This window comes from Panthera onca, chromosome D4, assembly GCF_046562875.1.
Source record: "Panthera onca isolate mPanOnc1 chromosome D4, mPanOnc1 haplotype 2, whole genome shotgun sequence".
Classification (NCBI taxonomy): domain Eukaryota; kingdom Metazoa; phylum Chordata; class Mammalia; order Carnivora; family Felidae; genus Panthera; species Panthera onca.
Genome location: NC_138351.1, coordinates 12,812,957 through 12,834,953, shown reverse-complemented (window position 1 = coordinate 12,834,953; position 21,997 = coordinate 12,812,957). Strand labels below are relative to the sequence as shown.

The 21,997-nt window shown below is 49.0% G+C and overlaps 1 protein-coding gene across 3 annotated transcripts in view; it reads right to left on the bottom strand.

The window, feature by feature from the left end:
* Nucleotides 1-11,834: 11,834 nt before the first annotated feature.
* Nucleotides 11,835-21,997, bottom strand: part of ENTREP1 (endosomal transmembrane epsin interactor 1) — a 67,757-nt gene continuing 57,594 nt past the window's right edge. For all 3 annotated transcript variants that reach the window (XM_078436039.1, XM_078436038.2, XM_078436040.1), the window contains exons 7-11: nt 20,544-20,673; nt 20,296-20,374; nt 18,507-18,665; nt 15,724-16,016; nt 11,835-12,671 (exon numbers count right to left, since the gene is read on the bottom strand). In XM_078436039.1, the coding sequence (XP_078292165.1) occupies nt 12,468-12,671; nt 15,724-16,016; nt 18,507-18,665; nt 20,296-20,374; nt 20,544-20,673 (865 nt within the window). In that variant the 3' untranslated portion in view covers nt 11,835-12,467. The remainder of the gene's footprint in view (nt 12,672-15,723; nt 16,017-18,506; nt 18,666-20,295; nt 20,375-20,543; nt 20,674-21,997) is intronic.

Genomic DNA, 21,997 nt, shown 5'->3' with positions numbered 1-21,997 from the left:
AAAATGCATGCGTAGATTCACTCCCCATAGATTGTCCAGGGCCTGCGTTTTCCAAATTTCTCTTTAGTAAAAAAGAGAACAGTCATTTGGTGTTCCCTTGGTTTATCTGTAGTGGGTGAGATTGGGGACAGGGGGGCGGGGATAAACCCTTCCCATTTTACTGCTTGGCTCAAGTTGTTTTCATTAAAAAACCCGTTAGGTGCAAAGAAGACATCGGGCTAGGGCCTGGAGATGAGAGAGGGATTCCACCGACTCCAGAACCTTCCATCTCATGCAGTAGCTCTCACTGGCCAGGGTTCCAGGGGTCCCAGCCAATCTGGCCAGGAGGTAGTATGTTTCCTGGGCTGGCACTCCACAGCTTGGGACACCAGTGAGCCCCAAGTGCAGCTTACCCTGGTGAGGTGGGGACATCAGCCTGGAAGCCACAAACAGAGTGATGTTGTTCCTGAAAACAAACCAACAAATCACGTGGAAATGGAATCCTTAAAAATGGACTCTAACTTTAAATGAACCAAGAGAATTTACAATTGAAAAGAGTCAAGCCACCAAATGCCTTTTACTAAATGATGGCAGATCTGATGTTCCCTGGAGGTAAATGGAACACTTGAGTTCTTTATTTAGATGCAACAAGCATTTACTCAGTATTAATACCGTGCCAGGAGCTGTGAACAAAACAAAACCCCTGCCCTCCTGCAATTTATATGCTAATGGAAGAGACAAAAACCAAACAAGTAAAATATATAGTTATGATGTGTGCTGGGGATAAATATTAAGCAACAAAAGGATGGGAGTGCCAGAGGATTGCAGTTTTGGAGAGGGTGCCCAGGAAAAGGCCTCGGTGAGAAGGGAATAGGTGAGGGGAGCAAAACACAGAGATTTCACAAAGCATTGCAGGCAAGGAGATGGTAAGTACAAAGGTCCTGGGGCGTGTTCAGCACAGTGAGGCAGTCGGAGCAGAGGGCAGAAGGAAGGAGAGGGTAAGACCACCATGTCAGGGATAACCCTAAGTTCGGTATGTGGGTCCCCGTAAGTGGCTAAGGATTCTGGCTTTTATTCTGAGTCAGGTGGGAGCCACTGGAGGGTTTAGAGCAGAGGAGGAAATTGATCTGGATTTTATTTTAATAGGATTGCTCTACCTGCTGCCAAGGAGAAGGGAGTGAGGAAGAATACAGATCTTTGACTCTTGCCTCCTTCTTTCTCCCATATCCAGTTAGCCCAAATGTTTGTCACTTCTGCCTCCGAAGTATTTAGTCCTCCCAATCAGGTTTTCAAGACCATCCTTCTGAATCGTGTTAGCCAGTCCTTATTTAAAATCAATGTTTAATCTTGGGGCCCCTGGGTGGCTCAGTCAGTTCAGTGTCTGACTTCAACTCAGGATATGATCTCACTGTTTGTGAGTTGGAGCCTTGTGTGGGGTTCTGTGCTGACAGTTCAGAGCCTGAAACGGGCTGCAGATTCTGTGTCTGCCTCTCTGTCTGCCCCTCCCCAGCTCACAGTCTGTCTCTCTCTCTCTTACAAATAAACATTTAAAAAAATTTTAAATAGAATCAATGTGTAATCTTTATATACAAGCAATTTTTCTGATTCCAAAAGTAATGCAAATTCCTGTGAAATGTTGGAAAAATTTAGACAAGTAGAAAAAGGGATGCCTGGGTGGCTCAGTCAGTTAAGCATCCAACTTGGGCTCAGGTCATGATCTCACGTTCATGGGTTCGAGCCCCTCGTTGGGCTCTGTGCTGACAGCTCAGAGCCTGGAGCCTGCTTTGGATTCTGTATCTCCCTCTCTCTCTGCCCCCTCCCTACTCACACACTCTCTCTCTGTCACTCTCTCTCTCTCTCTCTCAAAAATAAACATTAAGAAAATTTTTAAAAAGATGCTTAACCGGGGCACCTGGGTGGCTCAGTCAGTTGAGCGTCCGACTTCGGCTCAGGTCATGATCTCACAGCTCGTGAGTTTGAGCCCCGTGTCGGGCTCTGTGCTGACAGCTCAGAGCCTGGAGCCTGCTTTGGATTCTGTGTCTCCCTCTCTCTGTCTTCCCCTCCCGTGCTCATTCTCTCTCTCTCTCTCAAAAAATTTTAAAAATTTTTAAAAAAAGAAAAGTAGAAAAAAGAAAATGGCAATCACATGTAATCTCAGCACCTAGAGAAAATGACTGTAAACATTTTGCTACCTTTCTGTTCAGACTATATACTGTGCACTGTGCTGTATTTCCTAAATACTTTTACTTACGTTGTATTGCAAACTCTTCCCCATGTCATTAAGAATTTCTTTGAAAACACTTTTTAATGGACATTATTCTATCACATTTGCCAATTTAAAAGGTTTTAATGCAAGAAGTTTTAACTAGGCTGCTTAATTAGGCTTATTTCAATTTTCTCTTGCTATTTTTTTGTTGTATTAAAAAACTTTTTTTAATATTTTTGAGAGAGAGAGAGAGAGAGAGAGAGAGAGAGCATGAGCAGGGGAGGAACAGAGAGAGAGAGGGAGACACAGAATCCAAAGCAGGCTTCAGGCACTGAGCTCTCAGCGCAGAGCCTGATACGGGGCTTGAACTCACCAACCGTGAGATCACGGCCTGAGCCGAAGTCAAACACTCAACCGACTGAGCCACCCAGGCGCCCCTGTCTTGCTATTTTTCAACTGTACTGTGATCATTATCTTTGTTCTTAAATCCTGTCCTGATAGTGTTAGCAATAACAGCTCCACAGGGTCCGTATTTTCCGTTTCCTCCGCTGCAGCCTATGCCGCCTGGGACCTGGGAGCTCTTTCCAGGGCTCCCCTCCAACCCAACTGCCTCAGCCTGGGATTCCAGGGTCTCTGTAAGTGGATCCTAACTCTCGTCCTGCATCATCTCCTGCAACTGTTCCCTGCTTCTGGAACCACCTGTCCTCCAGACACAGCTTCTCCCACCACCAGGACTCTTCTTCCTCTGCCTGGAACAGCAGCCACCCCATTCCTGCCAGTGGAAATCCCCTGCGGCCCTCCGTGTCCCCGCCCAGAGCAGAAGGCTCGCTGCCTTGTGACGCCTCGGGTACTTTTCACAGCCTGTCGCACAGCACGCCGTGGTGCATGGCTCAGCTGCCTCTGCCCTGCTATTCCGGGAGGGCCGTGTGGTCTCGCTCATTTCTTTCCCCGTTAGACCTAGCACAGTGCCTGGAACATGGTACACAGAACATGGTGTATTCAAGCAATGGTCACCACTCGGCTAGAAGCTTACAAAAGTGGCAGGAACCTCACTGTCTGAGGTCAGCGACCCCACCGCCTACACGTTAGCGGCTGTGGCAGGAGCCGCATCTGAATCTGACCGTGTCTCATGACTTCTGCTGCGTCCTCCTTAGAACAAACAACCACCCACCCGGTCACCACTCCCTGGGTAATTGCAGCAGCCCCCTGTCTCCTTCTCTCCTCCTCCCCGTCTGAGCAGCAGCCAGAGTGAACCCATTAGCATGGCAAAATCATGTTAAGCCCCTGCTCAAATCCCTTTAAATGGGCTCCATCCCACATAGACTTAAAAACCAAGAACCCTGGCCTCCTCTCTGACCCGTTTTCCCATCCATCGTTCCCGTGCTCTCTCCATCCCAACCAGAACACTTCATCAACACACACCAAGAACATTCCTGCCCCAGAGCCTTTGCCCTTGCTGTGCTCCCTCCCAGGGGCCCTGTGGCTCACTCTCATCTCAGGTCTCAGCTGAAATGTCACCTGAGCAAAGAGGATTTCTCTGAGCAGGTCCTCTGATACAATGCAGCAAGACCTCATCTGTTTTCTCTGTCTGGGGGCATTGGCACCGGTCACCTCCTATCCTTTCATCGTGCTTTATTTTTCTTCATAGTCCTTATCACTATTGCTGTTTTTTTAACTATTTCTTTCTTTATTATCTGGCCCCTCTCACTCAAATCAAAGCTCTCTGAGCCCAAGGACGGGGTGGAATGTGTTTTGTTCTCTGCCTCATCCCCAGTTCCTGGAACCGCACCCACCATCTAGTTGTCACTTGATAAATATTTGCCAAGGGAGTGAGTGAATGAATGCGGGAATGAGGGCAACCGCCTCTCCCTATCCCACAGGATGAGGAGGGGCTTAGATCTCCAGGCAGAGCAAGGAGTGGGTTCCGGAGGATGACCTCAGTCTAGGCAGAATCCCTGTTCTAAGTCCCATGGCAGAGATAAATGCTGAAGTCTCCCTTTGGCACCGTGGTGGTTTTAAAATTACATGCACACATATTTGGATACACCTTCAAAGGGTACAGCTGAATTCCCCTCCCCAGATTGTGGGCTGGACTTCATGGCTTGCTTCTAACAAACAGAAATGGTGGCTTGTCACTTCCAAGGTACAATTTAAGAAGCCTGCAGCTTCCCTCTCAGCAGTCTCTCCAGTTTTCCTCTGTCTCTCAGATCACACATTCCAGGGGAAGCTGGTTGCCATGTTGTAAGCATCCCCACAGACAGGTCTATACAGTAAGGAACTCAAGTATCCAGTCAGTAGCCAGTGACAAACTGAAGCCTGTCCACACCACAGGAGTGAGCCTGGAAGCCAGCCCTGAGTCCCAGGTGAGCCTTCAGCTGGCTGCTGCTCTGACTGCGTGACAGCAACCTCATGACCGTCCCTAAGCCAGACCCATCCAATCAAGCTGCTCCCAGGCTACTGACTCTCAGAGCCTGTGAGGTTGTGAGTATGTATTGTCTGAGGATGATTTCTTACACAGCCATCGGTGACTGATACAGTCAGCATGCTTTGTCCAACACCCACAAAAAGTAACCGTGCACCACCAGTACTTGCCTTTCCAGGTGGCTTTCTGAAATACAAGCTCCTGAACTGGCTGCTCGGGGGAGGAGCACATGGCCAGTCCCTTCTGGGTACCAACAATGCCGTGTGTGTAGTGACAAGGACAGGGGCTTCCAGGGTGAACTTGGCTGGGTTTAATCTCACCAGCTGTGTGATCTGAAGCAAGTATTTTAACGTTTCAGAAACTCCTTCTTATTGTTTATAAAACGGTAATAGTAAAACAATCAGGCATGCGGTATAGTACGGAGGTAAATTCTGCCAAGTGCTAAGCACAAGCGATGCACACACCATTACAGTTCATTCCCTTTGCAATTCTGTTTTCTTGCTACTCATGTGTCAAGGTCTTCCCTGACTACTAAGTCATCTCAAAATGCCAGCGACAACTATCATGTGTAAATCCCAGGCCTTGTGTTTAAGCAGAGGTGGACTTACTGTGAAGCTAGTAAAATTTCAAGTATGATGGCCCCTCAATTACATGCGCCCCTTTCAAAGCCAGGTACCTAATTTTATATTCATAATTTTGTATACTTTTTCCTCAAGAGGGGTCCCTAATCACAATGAAAACACACCACACTCTATAGAATGCAATTAAAGCAACAAATAAGAAAAATCATTGCACTACATACATTTATCAATAAAAATAAAAGGAGTTCAACTTCCAGGTCAAAGCAGTTGAAAAAGAGCAACAAAGTAAACCAGAAGAAAGCATAAAAAATAATAAAGATAAAAGCAGAAATTAATGAGTAGAGAAACAGTAGATGTAATTGACGAATAAAATTCTGTTAAAAAATTGATAAACTTGGGGCGCCTGGGTGGCTCAGTAGGTTAAGCGTCCAACCTCATCTCAGGTCATGATCTCACAGTCTGTGAGTTTGAGCCCCACAATGGGCTCTGTGCTGACAGCTCAGAGCCTGGAGCCTGCTTCAGATTCTGTGTCTCCCTCTCTCTCTGCCCCTCCCCTGTTCATGTTCTGTCTCTCTCTGTCTCAAAAATAAATAAAAACATTTAAAAAATTTTTTTAAAAATTAATAAACTAACCAAATCATTAGCAGGTTGGTCAAGACAAATAGGAAAGAACACAAAATGAAGAACGTCAAGGGGGAAAATAACCTTTGGAACAGAAGTTTACTTTTACTTATGACTACTTCACAAGACTTCTATGCAAATAAATCTGGAAAACTATATGAAATGGATGATTTCCCAGGAAAATTAAAATTACTCCAATTGACCACCATTAGAATGAGAAAGTTTAGGGGTGCCTGGGTGGCTCAGTCTGTCAAGCGTCTGACTTTGGCTCAGGTCACGATCTCGTGGTTCATGGGTTGCAGCCATGCAAAGGGCTCTGTGCTGATGGCTCAGAGCCTGGAGCCTGCTTCCGATTCTGTGTCTCCCCCTCTCTCTGCCCCTTCCCCACAGGTGCTCTGTCTCTCTCAAAAATAAGTAAATATTTTAAAGAATTATAAAAAGAAAGTTTAAACGGACCAACTCCATTGAATAAATGGAGATATTAAGGAACTAGCCTACACAAAAGCACCAGAGTCAGATGTTTCCACAAGAAATTCTACCACACTTTTACAGACAAGGTAATCCAGTGTTCTTAAAACGTTCCACAGCACTGAAAAGGAAAGAAAACTTTCTAATATATTTTATGAAACAAATATAACACTGATAGCTAAACCAGAAGCAGTATAGAGAAATATATAGACCAGTACCATTCATAAATATCACTGCAAAATTTCTAAATAAAATATGAGCAAACAGTGAATCTAACATCTAACACTAAGAAAATAATTCATCGTGAATAAGTGGGATTTGTTCAAGAATGCAGTGTTGGTTCACTATTACAAATCCATTAAAACCATAGCCCATGTTAATAAATCTAAGGCAAAAAAAAAAAATCATGATTATCTTCATAAATGCTGAGAAAAATTCAATAGCTCTTCCAAGAAAAAAGGGAGGAAGAGGAGGAAGGAAAAACCTCAAAAACTTCAAGATTGTTGTATACTTCCTTAATATGATGGAAAATACATGATTTTGTCCTAAAGATAACATCTCTGTGGGAAGCATCAGAGGCATTTCCTCGAAGATCAGAAAAAAATCAAGGATGTCCACTCATCTCCACTACTGTTTGTACTGGAGATATCAGCCAATGCAATTAGACAAGAGAAATCAAGTAAAGCCCTAAGAACTAGTGAATTTAGTGAATTGGGACGGTTATTGTGATGATTACCAGAACTAAGTTAATATGACAGCTCTGGAAGGACTCCCAATAAATGTTAGACATTATTAATATTTTTAATTGCTACATTGGTGTTAATGTTACAATTGCTTAAGAGTTCCTGTGGGTGTTTCCTTTACCTTCTTGTAGCTCCATGCTAGGGCAGTCCAGAGAAGAACACGCTGTCTGTGATGACAGAAGGCAGAAGACATAGGTAAAGTTCTTGAATTCTGACATTTGTAGGTTAGGTGATCCTCAGCAAATGAATTAACCTCTCTGGATGTTGGGCTCCTCATCTATAAACAAAGAGGTAGGCCTCTGTCCCTGACACCTCTGATACTGTGGTTTGTGATTTCTTGTTGAAAACCCACTTGCCTCCACCAAACAGATATGGAAGCAGTGAGAGAAACTGCTCCTACCAAAAGCAAAGTAATTCCAGCAACTCTCCTTGCATGGAGCCCTTCCTGTCTGATAGGTGTCCCCCCTCCCACCATGAAATGGATCCTTTTGCATTCATGCTCAGTATCTGCAGACACTGGAAGAAGTCTCCATCCACCTGGGTCCTACAGCCACTTTTCAAAAGAGAGGAACTAGGATTCATCCAGAATTTTGGCCCTAGCTCCTTTGTTAGGGCAAAACACAAAGGATCCTGCCAGCTGTGGGCATGGAAAGAAGCTTCCTGCTGAGACAATGACATGCCTGAGGCCAAGGACACAGTGTGGCAAGAGGTGCTCTTTCAGAAGAAAAGGTGCTCGTCAGGACAAAGACTCTCTCCTTGGCCAAACTTGAATTGGCTCCTCTGAATCCTCTTTCTGACCAGGCTCCAACCTTGAGCTCTGTCCTTGGTTTTAACAAGGATCCTGCTGGGGCAGTATAGCAAAAAACCCTACTCCCTCTCCCAACCCTTGGTATCTGATCACCATAGCCTGCCTTCCAAAGAGTCCTAGTGAGTTGGTCTAGCAAACATCCCACAGCCCTGATGTCTCCTCTTGTCATTTTCCATCCACTGACCCCACCCTGCTCCCTGGCACTTGTCCTTGTAGTCAGAGTTGAGCCTGATCTGTCTCCCCTACTGCAAAACGCCACTGCAGCTTCTCCTGAAATAAGTCTTCCTGCCCAACTTCAACAGGTGTCACAAATAACTTTTCTTTAAAGGATTTCCAAGATGGTAACCACCTGCTGCCACAAGCCCAGGTGGGCAGAGCTCTGCCCTGCGGCTCCGACCTTGTCCGCCAGGACCTGTTTCACAGTCAAGGATGAAGGATCCCTTCAACCCATCCTGATAAATCAGGCCCAGGACCTTCAGTCTTCCCAGGTGACCAAAAGACCGTCCCTTGGGGTCAGGGAGCCGTTCAGCAGCAGCCCAGAGAAATGTAACTTGCATTTATTATTTGTATACTTTATTTGCCCCCTCTCTCCTCTGAGCGGTCTTTCCCCAGCACCTGGCCGGCTGCCTGGACTCTGGAGCTCAATAAACACCTGCTGAGTGAGTGGGAGGGTGATGGCGCCTTCGGGGAGAGAGAAATGGAAGCAATGTGGTGCCTTGTGGCCCCAGGCTTGGCTTCCCTTGCAGCAGCGGCAGGGAGGAAAACCACGTAAACAAAGATGCCCTTGTCCGGGTCCCTCCCTCACCCCCTTCACTGTTCTCTTCTGCACCCTCCTTTGGTGGGGGGAGCGGGGTGGTGGCGAGGGTGGAGATGTGCTACTTTGTTCTGTTTCCCCAAAAGCTGGGTGGAGACAGGAGCTACTTCTTTCCTCTGCCAGCTCTCCCGAATCCTGAGGGGCTTGCCAAAGCTCTTCTCTGTGACTGCAGCCTCAGAGACACGTGGGTGCGGAGGGAAGGGTGTCTGCCCATCTTCCCACTCCCAGGCTTCCTCATCCGTGTCCCCAGGGCCCCGCACACAAAACAGACTCAGGGCTGAAAGTGGGGCCAGGGGAGGAATCCCAACATGCCCCGCTCAGAGTGCAGGCCACTGACCCAGGCCAAGAACGCTTTGTTCCTGGCCCCTGAAAAGAGCAAGTTCTGGAAATGCAGCGCTGGGGTGTGAGATGCTGATGGGGAAGGGGGGGGGCGGGGAATGGTACATGCCTAGGGGCGGGAGTTGTAGGAGAGATCTCTGTACTTGGTGTTCAATTTGCTCTAAACCTCAAACTGCTCTAAAAAAGTAAAGGCTGGGAGGTTACATCTTTCTGTGTTTTTTTCCTTACTATGATTTCATTTTCCTGGTCAATCAGTACTGTGGACGGAATGTTCACATCCCTCAAAGTCCATATGTTGAAGCCTTAATGCCAAGAGTGATGGTATTTGGAGGCAAAGCCTTTGGCAAATAATTGGGTTTAGGTGAGGTTATGAGGGTGGTGCCCTCACGATGGGATTAGTGCCCTTAGAAGAAGAAAAAGAGGAACAGACTTTCTTCCTTCCCACCTGCCCTCTCTCCCCCTCCCTCCCTTTCCACTACAGGAGGACACAGCAAGAAGCCCACCATCTGCAAGCCAGGAAGGGGGATGTCCTCACCAGACACCGAATCTGCTAGCACCTTGACCTTGGACTTCACGGGCTCCAGAACTGTGAGAAATAAAGTTTCTATGTCTCCAGTCACCCAGTCTTTGGTAGGCTGTTGTAACAGGCCTAGTCAACTAACACAGTTTTCACTCAGTCTATAATTCACAAAAGCTTTTGGTCCATGACAGATTGGAGGGGGAAAAAAAATTAGTCCTTCATCCCCAATAGTCTGAGAAGCTCTGACCTGTACCCATAGCCCCGGTCCTGGAGCCGGAATTACTGGTCTCCTTCTGCTCTGAGACTCAGTTTCCTCATGTGCAAACTAGGGGTGTAGAAGGATTGGACCTGCCCAGTGCAGCTGTTTAGCAAATGTCTGGTTCTTTTGGCAAATATGGGCAGCCTTGTGCAGTTCCAGCCACGGACCCCTCTCCCTAATCTCACCGTTGGGTAGGCTGTTCCAAAGAAAGCAGGTCTTCAAAGAAATTCCGCCAGCCAGACACAAACACTCACTGGCATGTCTGTGCAGAACAGTTTGGAACCTTGGGAAAGTCCCACTCGGTCTTCAGACACTTGGACACACAGCTTGTGTGAAAGGGTGAGGTACAGATGCCAACATTATGAAGGAGCAGCCCGTGTCCTGATCCATCCCAGGACAGTCTCACGAAGTGGGGACCCGATTCTTACTCCCCATGGGAGCAGAGGCGACGGTAGCCATGCAAGGCTCCTGCCCAGCCACACATCTTGTACCTCACCAGTGAAAATGTATTTTAAAAACCCCTCATGCCAATCAGTCAACCCTCTGGGGTCATTCTGATAACAACATTTGAGATGCTTTGTCACCACCTCTGTGGTCCTCCAAGGCTGGAGAGGCGGACACTGTCTGCACGTGAGGTGCCCACCCCCCTTCTCTGAGCCTTCCGGGTGAGGAGGCCCTCAGTGGCAGTTGGAGGTAATGGTACAGGAGGGGAAGAAGACGGATGCGGCTAAAGACAATGCCCTCCCAGAATGGGAGAGATCATAAACATAGAGATGTGAGAAAGGCCAGGCCCTCCCCGCCCCCCCACCCCCCCACCCCCACCCCAGGGAAACGGACCAAACCCCCAGTGGGCAGCTGCGAGGCTGACGGCGAGGGCTTCTAGAAAAATGAAGAGATTGCTTGCTGCCACAGAGAGTCCAGTGCCTGGGGGTGGGGGAGGAGAACAGAGAAACTGCAGGTGGGGAAGCCGCCATCAACCTCCTCCACAAACACAGCCCACCTGCCCCAGAGCAGCCTGCCAGCCCCCCAGCCCGCCTGCAGCCCCCAGCTCTCCCTCGCGTCCGGCTCTGCTCCCACAGCCAGTGCTCCCCACCCACCCCAACCAGCGCCTCCAAACGGTCTTCCCCCCTCTTCCTTACTCAGCCCCTCCAGGGGCCCCGCTGCAATTCCCACTCTGGCCTGGCCTGGCGGCTTGCAGCCAGGAGAGTCTGTGCTTCCGTCAGCCTAGCTAGAGGCCTCAGCAAGCACTGCGTGAAAGAAATGGGAAATGTCAGACTGCAGCTGTTCGGGAGGTGGAGAGAGACCGTGGCTTCTGGAGGGGCTGCTCGGGTGGGCACGACATCTCTACCACTGAAGGGCTGAGGGACCTGGAGCAAGTTACGGAACCTCATCTTCCTCATCTGTAAAATGGGACCAGGAAGAGCACCCACCTCTTTGGCCGTCGGGAGGTGAACCGAGAGCGTGAGAGTTCCCCTACCACAGTCCCCGGAGCACAGGCAGGGCCTGGCAAGGAAGATGGTCTCTCCTTTTATAGCCTCAGCCCCCAACCTAAACTATTCTCCAGCTGCATCTGATCTCTTGAAATGTAAATGGAATCTGTTACTCCAGTTGAAAACTCTTCCGGGGTAGCTCACGGTTAGCAGGGAAATCCAGCCTGAGGCTCCTCCCACCTCTGCCCTCTCTCTGCTCCCATTGGCCTCTAGCGCTGAGGGTAGCATTGGCCATTCGCTCCTCCTGCAGCACCCTTCCCTGACTCTCAAAGTCTCAAACATCAGCTCTTCAAAGAAACCTTCTCTCCCTTCTTCGCACGAATCCCCTGTCTGTAATGACTGATCCGCTGCTCACGGCCCAGCTAGAAGGAAGCCGTTCCCTAAAGCCACTCAGCCAAGCGCTGGCTGAATGGACGAAGGTCGCGTTGTGATCCCCAGGGGGATGGTGCTTTGGAGATGAAGCCGGTTTGGTGGTCTACCTGGACCTGAGCAGCTGCCCACCTCTGCTTCAAGTGTTCAGCCCTTCCTAAGGAAAGGCCTAGGTCACCTAGACACGTGCAAATGGTATACACCGAGCCCAGAGGTCCAAAGTACTCATTTTTATTCTCCGCCAGGCCTTAGCCGTCTCTAGTTTCGCAAGCACGAGTAAATGGAATCAACAAGACCCTCTCCCAAACGTCTTTCGTCACGATTTGTCACTGAACGAGTTCCCCGTTTTTCCTAAAGAGACTGTGATTTGAGGGTGACCTAAAATGAAGCTTGACAAGTGCAGAAGACATGGGGGTTAATCGTCCTGCCTCTGTGCCCACTGCTCTCCCAGGGAGCAGCGAAAGGCTGCGGGAGCTGTCAAGAGCGGCCCAGCAGATCTGTCCTTCCACTGAGGGAGGCACGCGGCGAGGAAGAGAGCCACGGGGCGTGAGGTGGGCAAAGATTCACTAGCCCACTTTCTGCCCAGGTGACCTGGCAGAGGCCTCCAGATCTGTGCATCCAAAAGCCAAAAGTGCCCGGAAGAACCTGCCTGTCCACCCCTGAATGCGCTCAGTCAGCAGAACGAGGTGCCAGAGAGGGGGGACAAATGTCCTCCAGCATGCCCCCCCTTTTAAGGAGTTCCCGGAGGGCATGCCAACTCCCAGCCAGGGGACCCCGTGGTTGGGGGATCATTCCTCCTTCCGGGTCCATCTTCCTTCCTGCCCCCCCAGGGGCCTGGCCTCACAGGTTCACAGGACAGTCTCCCGGATGACACCGATGAGGCTGTGGGGCCGCTCGGCCTCTGCTCGGCGGGGCCTCCTCTGGGCTCTCGGCCTCCCCGCCGGGACGAAGGTGCTGAGGTCCCCGCAGCTCTGCAGGTGCAAGAGTCCAGGCTGTCTCCGGGAGGGTGGCACGTGGGCCCTGGAAGTGCTGGGCTGCAACGGGGCCATGATCTTGGGGAGAAGAAGAGGGTGAGGGACACGTTAAGCTTCACCACATGAGGTCCCTGCAACCGGCCTCCTCTATCCATCCATGCACTCTGTAGCCCAGTTGCTTTGGAAAAGAAAATAGGCTGTTTTCCCCATGTGGAACACAACTGGAATTCACAGATGCTTTCAACAGACTGACTGCCTCTTTTCTAACGTTCCTACGAAATTCCCCCAATTTTCTATGGTGTCGGCTGCCCACCTGCCTCACTTTACCTCCCGGGTCTCCACGTTTCTGGAGGGGACAGGAGCTGGTGACGTGGATTCCCAGCTCCCCGACAGCAATTGTGACGTGGGGCTGGAGCATCAGTAGTTCTAACAGGAGCCCAGGTGACAGCAATGTGCTTGAAAAGTGAGTGACTACCAGTCTGGCATGGAGTCCAGCTAATGAGGTTAGAAAATGTCAACCAAAACCAGCGACGCTTCCAATCAACCTGACAACCCTTGGATAAAAAACACAATAAACAGCATAAAAACTGAGCCACTCTATTTGTAAAAATGTTTCAGAACGGTTCTACTGCTCGATCTGTTTTGCAGTGGAGCACATATGTGACTTTAAACATGTCAGGCTAGCACTTACTTCGTAAAATGGCAAAAATACAGGGAATTCCTCATCCAATTGGGATTGACGAGGGGAGAATTGTTGGGTAGGTACGTGGAAGTTTCCAGAAGCGGCACAGTCATGACTATATGACCTGTAGTACTGTTAGTGACTTGAGAAAAACCCAGGTGCTTCATTACGACCTGTGATTGTTCTATCAGAAAGCAATCACTGGGATGACTTTTCATCTCATTTGTACCATTCTGAGAGTTAAAAAAAATTTTTTTTTTAATGTTTGACAGAGAGAGAGAGAAAGACAGAGAGCGTGAGTGGGGGAGGGGCTGAAAGAGAGGGAGACACAGAATCTGAAGCAGGATCCAGGCTCTGAGCTGTCAGCACAGAGCCCAACGCAGGGCTCGAACCCAGGAACAGTAAGATCATGACCTGAGCTGAACTCGGACGCTTCACCGACTGATCCACCAGGGCACCCCTGTACCATTCTGAGATTTTAAGGTCATGGGAAGAAAATCCCTCCAAGAGATGGGACATTAAATTTTGCTACCATACTGTTATTATATTTGTCCTTCTGGTTAAAAAGAAAACTCCAGCAATCATAGACGTCAATTGTCATTACGTGTAAATTAGGGCAAGTGGTTTTGACACGGATAAAAATTAAAATGGCTCTAAAAAGGCATTCTAGTAATACCAGGAAAAGTAAAAATGTGCAAAGCTGAGTGGAGTCAGAAATAAAAGCTCTCCTTCTGCTTGTCCCTACTTCCTTCTGTCTGGGGAGAGACGTGGCATTACAACACATCACCGCTGGGGGCCACTCCTGGAAGGAGCCAGCAGATGACCCGGAGTCCACTGCAGCAATCCCAGTGCCTGAACTTTTATCCAGACTCGGCACAAAGACCCGACAGACATTCGCGGTGACGGCATCTGTCGAACTGAAAGTGCTTGTTCTTTTTCCCCAAAGCTGTTTTCCAGAGGAGCCCGTGCAGAAGGTCCACGCCAATGGCTTGGCAGATACGCCAGCTCTCACCTACCTAGGGCTTGGCAGCCTTGCACAAGTGGCTCCAAATGCTTGCTGTTTCTCGGGCTGTCGGGGCTGGACAGAGAGGAAGAGGTAGGGAATGACTTCCGGCGTGGGCCCGGGATATGAGGATGTAAATGTCTCCCCTACACAGACACTAACGAGAGCCTGACCCAAGACCACAGGCTGACCACTGGTTTAGAAAGCAGCCAACAAGAGGGTCTCCGGTTCATGTACCTGCTCATGTGAGTAATCAGATGTCTCTTCTACTCCCCTGGGTCCCCTGAGGGGCCAGGAGAGAAACTGGCTTCTGTCAAAAGAGGCCAGCAGGTAGAAAGGGGAAACGGAAAGGAAGATGAACAGGGACTTTGTCCGTCTTAACAACTCATCGAGGACCCTGCAGCAACTTCCCTTGGGCCCAGCAGCCCAGTGTATGCGTTGGGCACTTAATGCACACAGACACCGGCAGGCATCACCCGTGAGCCACTGTGCTCTGAGATCTACCATGGCCGCGCCTCGTACAAGGGGCAACAAAGTTAAGTGCCTAAAACATAACGGCTTTTAAAAGAGGTGGGTAATTAAAGCTGTGACCCGTCCGCAGTTCTCATCAGGAGCAAACCCTCTTCGTTCAGAGGTACAGGGGTGGAGACCATCCAGTCCAAGGCTTCACTTTTTTAAAAAATGAGAAAACTGGGGCACCTGGGTGGCTCAGTCAGTTAAGTGTCCGACTCCTGATTTCGGCTCACGTCATGATCTCACGGTTCATGAGTCTGAGCCCCACATCGGGCTCTGTGCTAATAGTGCAGAGCCTGCTTGAGATTCTCTCTCTCTGTCTCTCTCTCTCAAAATGAATAAATACACATTAAATAATCAAATAAAATAGGTAAAAATGAGAAAACCGACACCCAAATGGATTCTATTACATGCCCAATGTTATGTTTCCACTGGGTGACTTCAGATTAGGGAATTGCCTTGTGGTTTTTAATCTATGCAGAGGAAAAGGCATTTATTCCTTTAAGTCCTATTGGTTTAGATATCTTGCCAATACTTCATGGGAATATCAACAGCTCCCAGAATGCTGCCAATTTTAAAATTCAGGGATGTCCATCATTGCCACAGGGCTGAGAAACCATGCCCTATCAATCAATGCCCAGACTCCTTGCTTTTCTGCCCTAGCTGCACCCCTTTCTTTTCCCAGGAGTGCTTCCACGTCCTAGGAAAATCACTTTCTCTCCCTGGGACAAGGAGCCTGTGGAAAAGTCATCACACCTGAAAAGAAAGTGCTTCAGCTTCTTCTCTCTCCCTCCCCAGACCTCCTAAGAATCCCAATTCCCTTGATACGTGACCAGGAACTTATGTGCCTTGGACTGGAAATCAGAGAAGCTGCCTCAGCTGCCATGGAAACAAGTTCTCCGACTCGCGCCCAAGATGAGTAATAAAACTACCTGTTCGAGGAAACTGGCACTCGTGATGGCCTCCTCCATGTGCTCCTCGTCAGACTTCAGAACAGATTTAATGTTCTCGACGAGCTCATGGATGTCCGGGGTCATACTGCAGGAGGACTGCTCCAGGAACCTGGCCACCAGCAGCTTGGTGTCCATGTAGGACTTGTAATCTATCAGGGACCGAGGCCGGCATCGCGAAGCTCTGCATCTCAGACCTCTCCTCAAGGTCACCGTGGCCAGCTGCGGTCTTCCCTCTGTCTGCGTGGCAGCTTCACAGCTGAGCACCGGGGCAGCTGTGGGCAGAGACAGACAATACGTGCCCGTTGGCCACGCCCCCGTGAACGCACGCCTGGACGGAGACAGTGAGGGCCACTAAACTTGGCGTGGAAAGCATGTTGCAAATGCCAATGACCATGCACGTCTTGCTTTTCGTCTTGCAGAGGGAAAAATAAAACAACAACGACGATGACACAAACTTATTCCCTGAAGTTCCAAAAGGACATGTCCCCGAAGCATTTTATTGTGGCACATAAAACACAACCACCAAGCTGAAGACAGATGATAGAGAAGAGCATCCAGAATGCAAACTGCAACGGAGCAACGGTTCCATGGAGTAATGACTGGTAAGTGGGGATGGGTGGCGAGCAGGAAACAGGAAAAGAGATGGCCGGCCCGATGAAAGAATGTTCCAAGGGGCGGGGAGGAAGGTGAAGGTGGCACTTAGACTGAGGAGAGACAAGACTGTGGGATGAATGGAGTGCTCTGCGCCCTTTGACTGTACCTTTGCCCTAAACATCCTCAGGGCATGGTGCTGACTTATGGATGCTCACACCATGGCTGGGAGGTAGCTCTATGGCTGACTATTAAGGAGAGAAAAATCTAGGTGCAGAAAAATCACATGTCATTCTCGAAGTCAACACATGGCCTGGGAAATCCACCACAGGCCCTAATTTCCACAGCTACCTACATCAGAAGGGTTTCAGGACCAGCAGAACATTACTGCACCATCAAGTGGGTGAAGTGAAACTCAGACCTGGTCTCCACGTTTTCGTCAGCCAGCCAGCAGCCCTCAGCGTACACGACACTGGAGAATTGAGTCTGTGAAGGCCTGACAAGCGGAAATTTGATATTCGAGGAAGAAAGGAGGCGGAGGGTGGGAGAACAGGAGGAGGAAGGGGAGTACTCCTTTTCCTCTGGAGAAAAGTAGACATGGGGAGCTCTAAACAGGGGTTAGTGGCATCCTCCAGGCTGCCATGTGCATGTTCCCACACAAAGCAGGAGGTTTTCAGAAATGCTCCCTACAGACACTCATGTGTGAGGATAGTCAGGGACTGCATACTGTCACTGGAGGGCCATCTGGTCCCTTCTACAACTGAGGGCTCCAACAGGTAAACATGTGTCATCCTTGCCCCCGCAGCACTGCAGAATGGGGGAGGGGCTCTGGAAGGATCTCACTAAGCTGTTCAGACAGCCAAGTTCCCGTGGAAGCAGGCAGGTGGCCAGCTCGAGTCCTCAACTTGCCAGGTAGGGTAGAGACCCTCTGTGAAATGGGCTTGGGGAGCTGAGGGGCCAGGCTGCTGGCCTGTGGGCTTGCAGAGGTGCTCAGTCCCAGGCGGTGGGACTCCTCCAGCGCAGAAGACAGGAGGAATGTTCCCTCTGGCGCCCACAAGGTCAGTCCAGAGCTGTGGCAAACAACACAGGCTGTCAGAGGGACAGAACCAACACTACAAGTGGGGGGAGGGGACAACACGGGGCCCCAGAGAGAGCAGGGGGAGAGCGTTTGCAAAGTCGTATTTGCATCGAGCTTCAGGAGAGCGGAGGCCACTTGTTAGAACAGGTCACCGAAAGAAGCCTGTACTGGTAGCCTTACAGTTTCATTGTCTTCCTTTATTTCCTTTATTTTTTACAATTTTCCACAATGAAGAGCTATTTGGTATTCACGTATTCAGGTATTCATGTATCCAGAAAAAGGACTCAATGTTCTTTACATTTTTAAAAATTTTTACATTTGGGGGGTGCCTGAGTGGCTCAGTTGGTTGAGCATCTGACCTCGGCTCAGGTCATGATCTCTCAGTTCATGGGTTTGAGCCCCACATCGGGCCCTCTGCGGTCAGTGTGGAGCCCACTTTGGACTCTCTGCCTCCCTCTCTCTGCTCCTCCTCTGCCCACGTGCACACGTTTGCATGCACTCTCTCAAAAATAAGTAAACGTTAAAAAAAAACTTTATTTAAAAATTTTTAATTAAAAAATTTTTTTTGATTTAAAATTATACAAATAACATCTATACACAAACTCAAAATGGAGAGGGAGAAAACTGGAGTGAGTCTCACTCTGGCTAAAGTTCTCAAAACAAGCCAGATTTAAATAACTCAAGTACTCATACACAGTAAAAAAAAAAAAAAAAGATAAATCAAAAGAGAGGGGGTAAAAAAAATACAGCCCTTTAACTTTTTCCTTCAGAGAGAAGGTTTATTTCCACAGGACTGTGAGCACGCAGAAATCAGAGTCAGGTTTGCATTGTTTTCTTCACATAGTAGCACTCCACGGTCACGTGCAACCAAATGCTTTTGCTAACAATGACTTGAAAAACTCAATACCAGTCTTAAAAGATGTGGCAGATATATATTCCTAATGTGCATGCAGAATACCTTATTTTCCCAAGACCTCTTAACCTCTTTCTAGACATCTCTTAAACTGCCCCCACCCCACCCCCAGCTTTCACCAGGCACCTTTGGGCAAACACGTGCACGGGGCCCTGCAAGTAGCTTGGGGAGTGCCATCACCTCTCTCCGCGGAATGATGGAGCACAGGGTCGCTCCTGGATCTCGCCCTCAGCTGCGGCGGGGCTTTCCAGCTGCCCGCAGGACGCAGCTGGTTTGCATCGGGCGCTGACACGGATCCACTTTCTTCTCCAGGTGTGTTAGGACTGTCCCCACCTGATTCTTTTTTAAAAAAAAAAAAAAGAGAAACGCACATTATTTCACCAGCTGCAGCCTTCAAAATGTTGGGCAGGAAACACCTGTGAGCCCCAACCTGTAGGGGCAGGAAAATACAGTGAACAACATTTGCTTCGGCTCCCGGCCCAGTGAGTTTTTACTTCCCAGCACTGTGGGAACCGCCGCCTCTCCAAACCATCCCTCCACACCTAAAACAAGCAAACAAACAACTTTAAGTCGAAGAGCAGAGCAAAATAAAGAAGCCATTCCAAAATGTCAGGGGGTGTGTGTGTGTGTGTGTGTGTGTGTGTGTGTGTGTGCGCGCGCGTGTTTGTTTTCCTAAGAGTGTTAGAATCTTCTCCAGGGAAAGCTCCTGGCCACTTTCCCGTTTCTGAGAATTCAGGGTGAGCTTGCGTGGGTGGAAGTACATGCCTGCCCGGGGAAGGTGACTGTGAGGGCTGCAGACCAAAGGCAGAAAGACGAGGCATTTGCACGGCCCAGAGTGGAGGCCAGGCTCGGGAACTCCTGAAGGCCAAGGGAAAGAGCCAGGGCCGCTGAGCAGATAGGTAAAACCACTCAAGAAAGGGGTGACTTCTGCTCAGGATGACCAAATCACGTCATTTGTGAGCCTGAGTGTGGTCTGGACAACTTTTTTTAAGAAGTGGAAGAATCCCAAACATGCTTAGGAGGGAGAATGCAGCTGCATTATTCGAAGATGGAAGGTGAGCAGAACAGAGACCTGTTCCAAATGGCGCCACTGAAAATTCACCTCCGTCGAAAATAGCTACACTTGATCCATTATTTATCACCACTGCCATTTTGTGCTGGTGGACAGTTTTCTGGGCCATTTAAAACCTCTCCAAAGAAAGAAAGCTGTAACAGTGTTCCCTTAAAGGACAAGGATAGCTGTAAACTGACTCTAGCGTTTTGAGGCAGGACTGAAAATCAGCATTCACTCTGTGTGAAGGCAGCGTGACATAGACCCTAGGTTAAAAATGACAGCGCAATCTCACAGAAAATCATCCTGAAATCAACAAAACTCCTTTTTCCCTTTAAAAGAGCCCAGCTTATTTTAACAGGAGAAAGAAAATCTGAGATGGGAAAACATGGGACTGCCAAATTATAATCTATAATCCATTTCACAGGGCGAAGAGCCTTGTTACTCCTCAAAGATTCTTCTTATAATTTTTTTGTCATGTTTATTTATTTTTAAGAGAGGGAGCCAGACACAGAGAGGGAGCCAGACACAGAGTGCGAGCAGGGGAGGGGCAGAGAGAGAGGGAGACACAGAATCCCAAGCAGGCTCCAGGCTCTGAGCTGTCAGCACAGAGCCCAACGCAGGGCTTGAACCCATGAACTGTGAGATCGTGACCTCACCCGAAGTTGGACGTTTAACCGACTGAGCCAGCCAGGCGCCCCACTCCTAAAAAAATTCTAAGGATATCTTTATTTCTGTTTACATAGTATCTCCCACTTGCCAACCTTAATTGTTGACAGTACTTTTACACCTGGACAAAGGATACAGTGTGGACCACTGGCTCCAAGGTATCTGACCCCCAACAAAGTATCCTATAGGTCACCATTTTGATTCTTACGCTACTGAACCCTGAGTTTGAGCAGTGATAATGTTTATTACCTTGAGTCACTGGCATGCAGATTGGCTCCAAGGGGCTCATGGCACCTTCTGATCCTTCTGGCATGTGGAATGAAGATCCCTACGTCACAGGAGAAAAGAGGGTTATCTGGTGATACTCAACCCCACCCCCATCTGGACTCCACTGAACTTCAAAGCAAGTGCAGGGCCCAGTCTCCCACCATTCTCTGTGCCCCATGCTGCACCTCCTACTAGCAGTCAAGGTACCAAGGAGAAACTATAGACTGTACCTGCTCCTGGTCCGTCTGGCTCACCACAGCCTCATAGGGAGGCGGGGGGTCCAAAGGACAGAACACTTCCACACCTTTGATTCGCGCTCCGTAGATATGTGGGAGTGGAATAACATCAGGACCGACCATCCTAGAAAAAGCATCTCGGCATCAGGAAGCAGATTCTACGGGAATTCCGCGCATCCGACAGCAGCTGCAACTAACTGCATGGTGGCCTTTGCCCATGGAGGGTCATCCACTGACAGCGTGGATGACCCCTCACTCCTCCATGACCATCTCCCGGCCCTGGAGCAGGGGATAGTCTAAGCTGCTCTCCGATGAAAAGCCCAGAGTTTCTTAGGCAAGTGCAATGCCATCATTCCTTTTATGATTTTCAATGTCTTTACTTATTTTTGAGAAAGAAAGAGACACAGCAAGTCAGGGAGGGGTGGAGATAGAGAGAGACACAGAATCTGAAGCAGGTTCCAGCACAGAGCTGACAGCACAGAGCCTGATGTGGGGCTTGAACTTAACGAACCATGAGATCATGACCTGAGCCGAAGCCACGTGCTCAACCGACTAAGCCACCCAGGTGTCCCTGCCATCATTCCTTTTAAATCCAAAGCAAGCCATAATCCCAAAGACAGAAAGCAGGTTAATGGCTGCCAGGGGCTGGGGGGAGGGGATTGGGGCATAACTGCTCAGTGGGTACCAGCCTCCCTGGAGGTGATGAGATCGCTGCAGAACCAGATGGGGGTGGAGGTTGCACAACATGGTGACTGTACCAAATGCCACTCAATGGTACACTTTCCAATGGTTCCACTCATGTTATGAGAATGTCACCTCAATGAAAGACAAAAACAAAACTAGGAACTCAGGGAAGCTCAATTATTTCTTACATTAGGATACGACAAGATTTCTTGCCTGGGCTTCCCTAATGTCTGATTCATGGAAACTCACTCACGGAAACTCACTGTTTGTTAAATAGTTGAAGGGATGAATTAATTTTTCCAGAAAAGTGAGCGACATCACAGCTCAAAGACAAAGCAGTGTACTGCAGGAGGAGTCACAGAGTAACCCATCTTAAATGTAGTCAGTCAACAAACACTGACTGAGCACTTGCTTCATGCCAGGCACTGTGGCTTTTGTCCTGTGAGTGAGGGACCCTCCAAAGCAAATAAATGAAGAAACAGGGGTGCCTGGGTGGCTCAGTCAGTTGAGAGTCCGACTTCAGCTCAGGTCATGATCTCGCAGTTGACAAGTTTGAGCTCCTCGTCGGGCTCTGTGCTGACAGCTCAGAGCCTGGAGCCTCCAGGGATTCTGTATCTCCCTCTCTCTCTGCCCCTCGCCCACTCATGCTCGGTCTCTCTCTGTGTCAAAAATAAATAAACATTAAAAAAAATTTAAATGAAGGAACAAATCTCAAGATTTTCTGCCTGTGTTCGTAAAAAACTACACACACACACACACACACA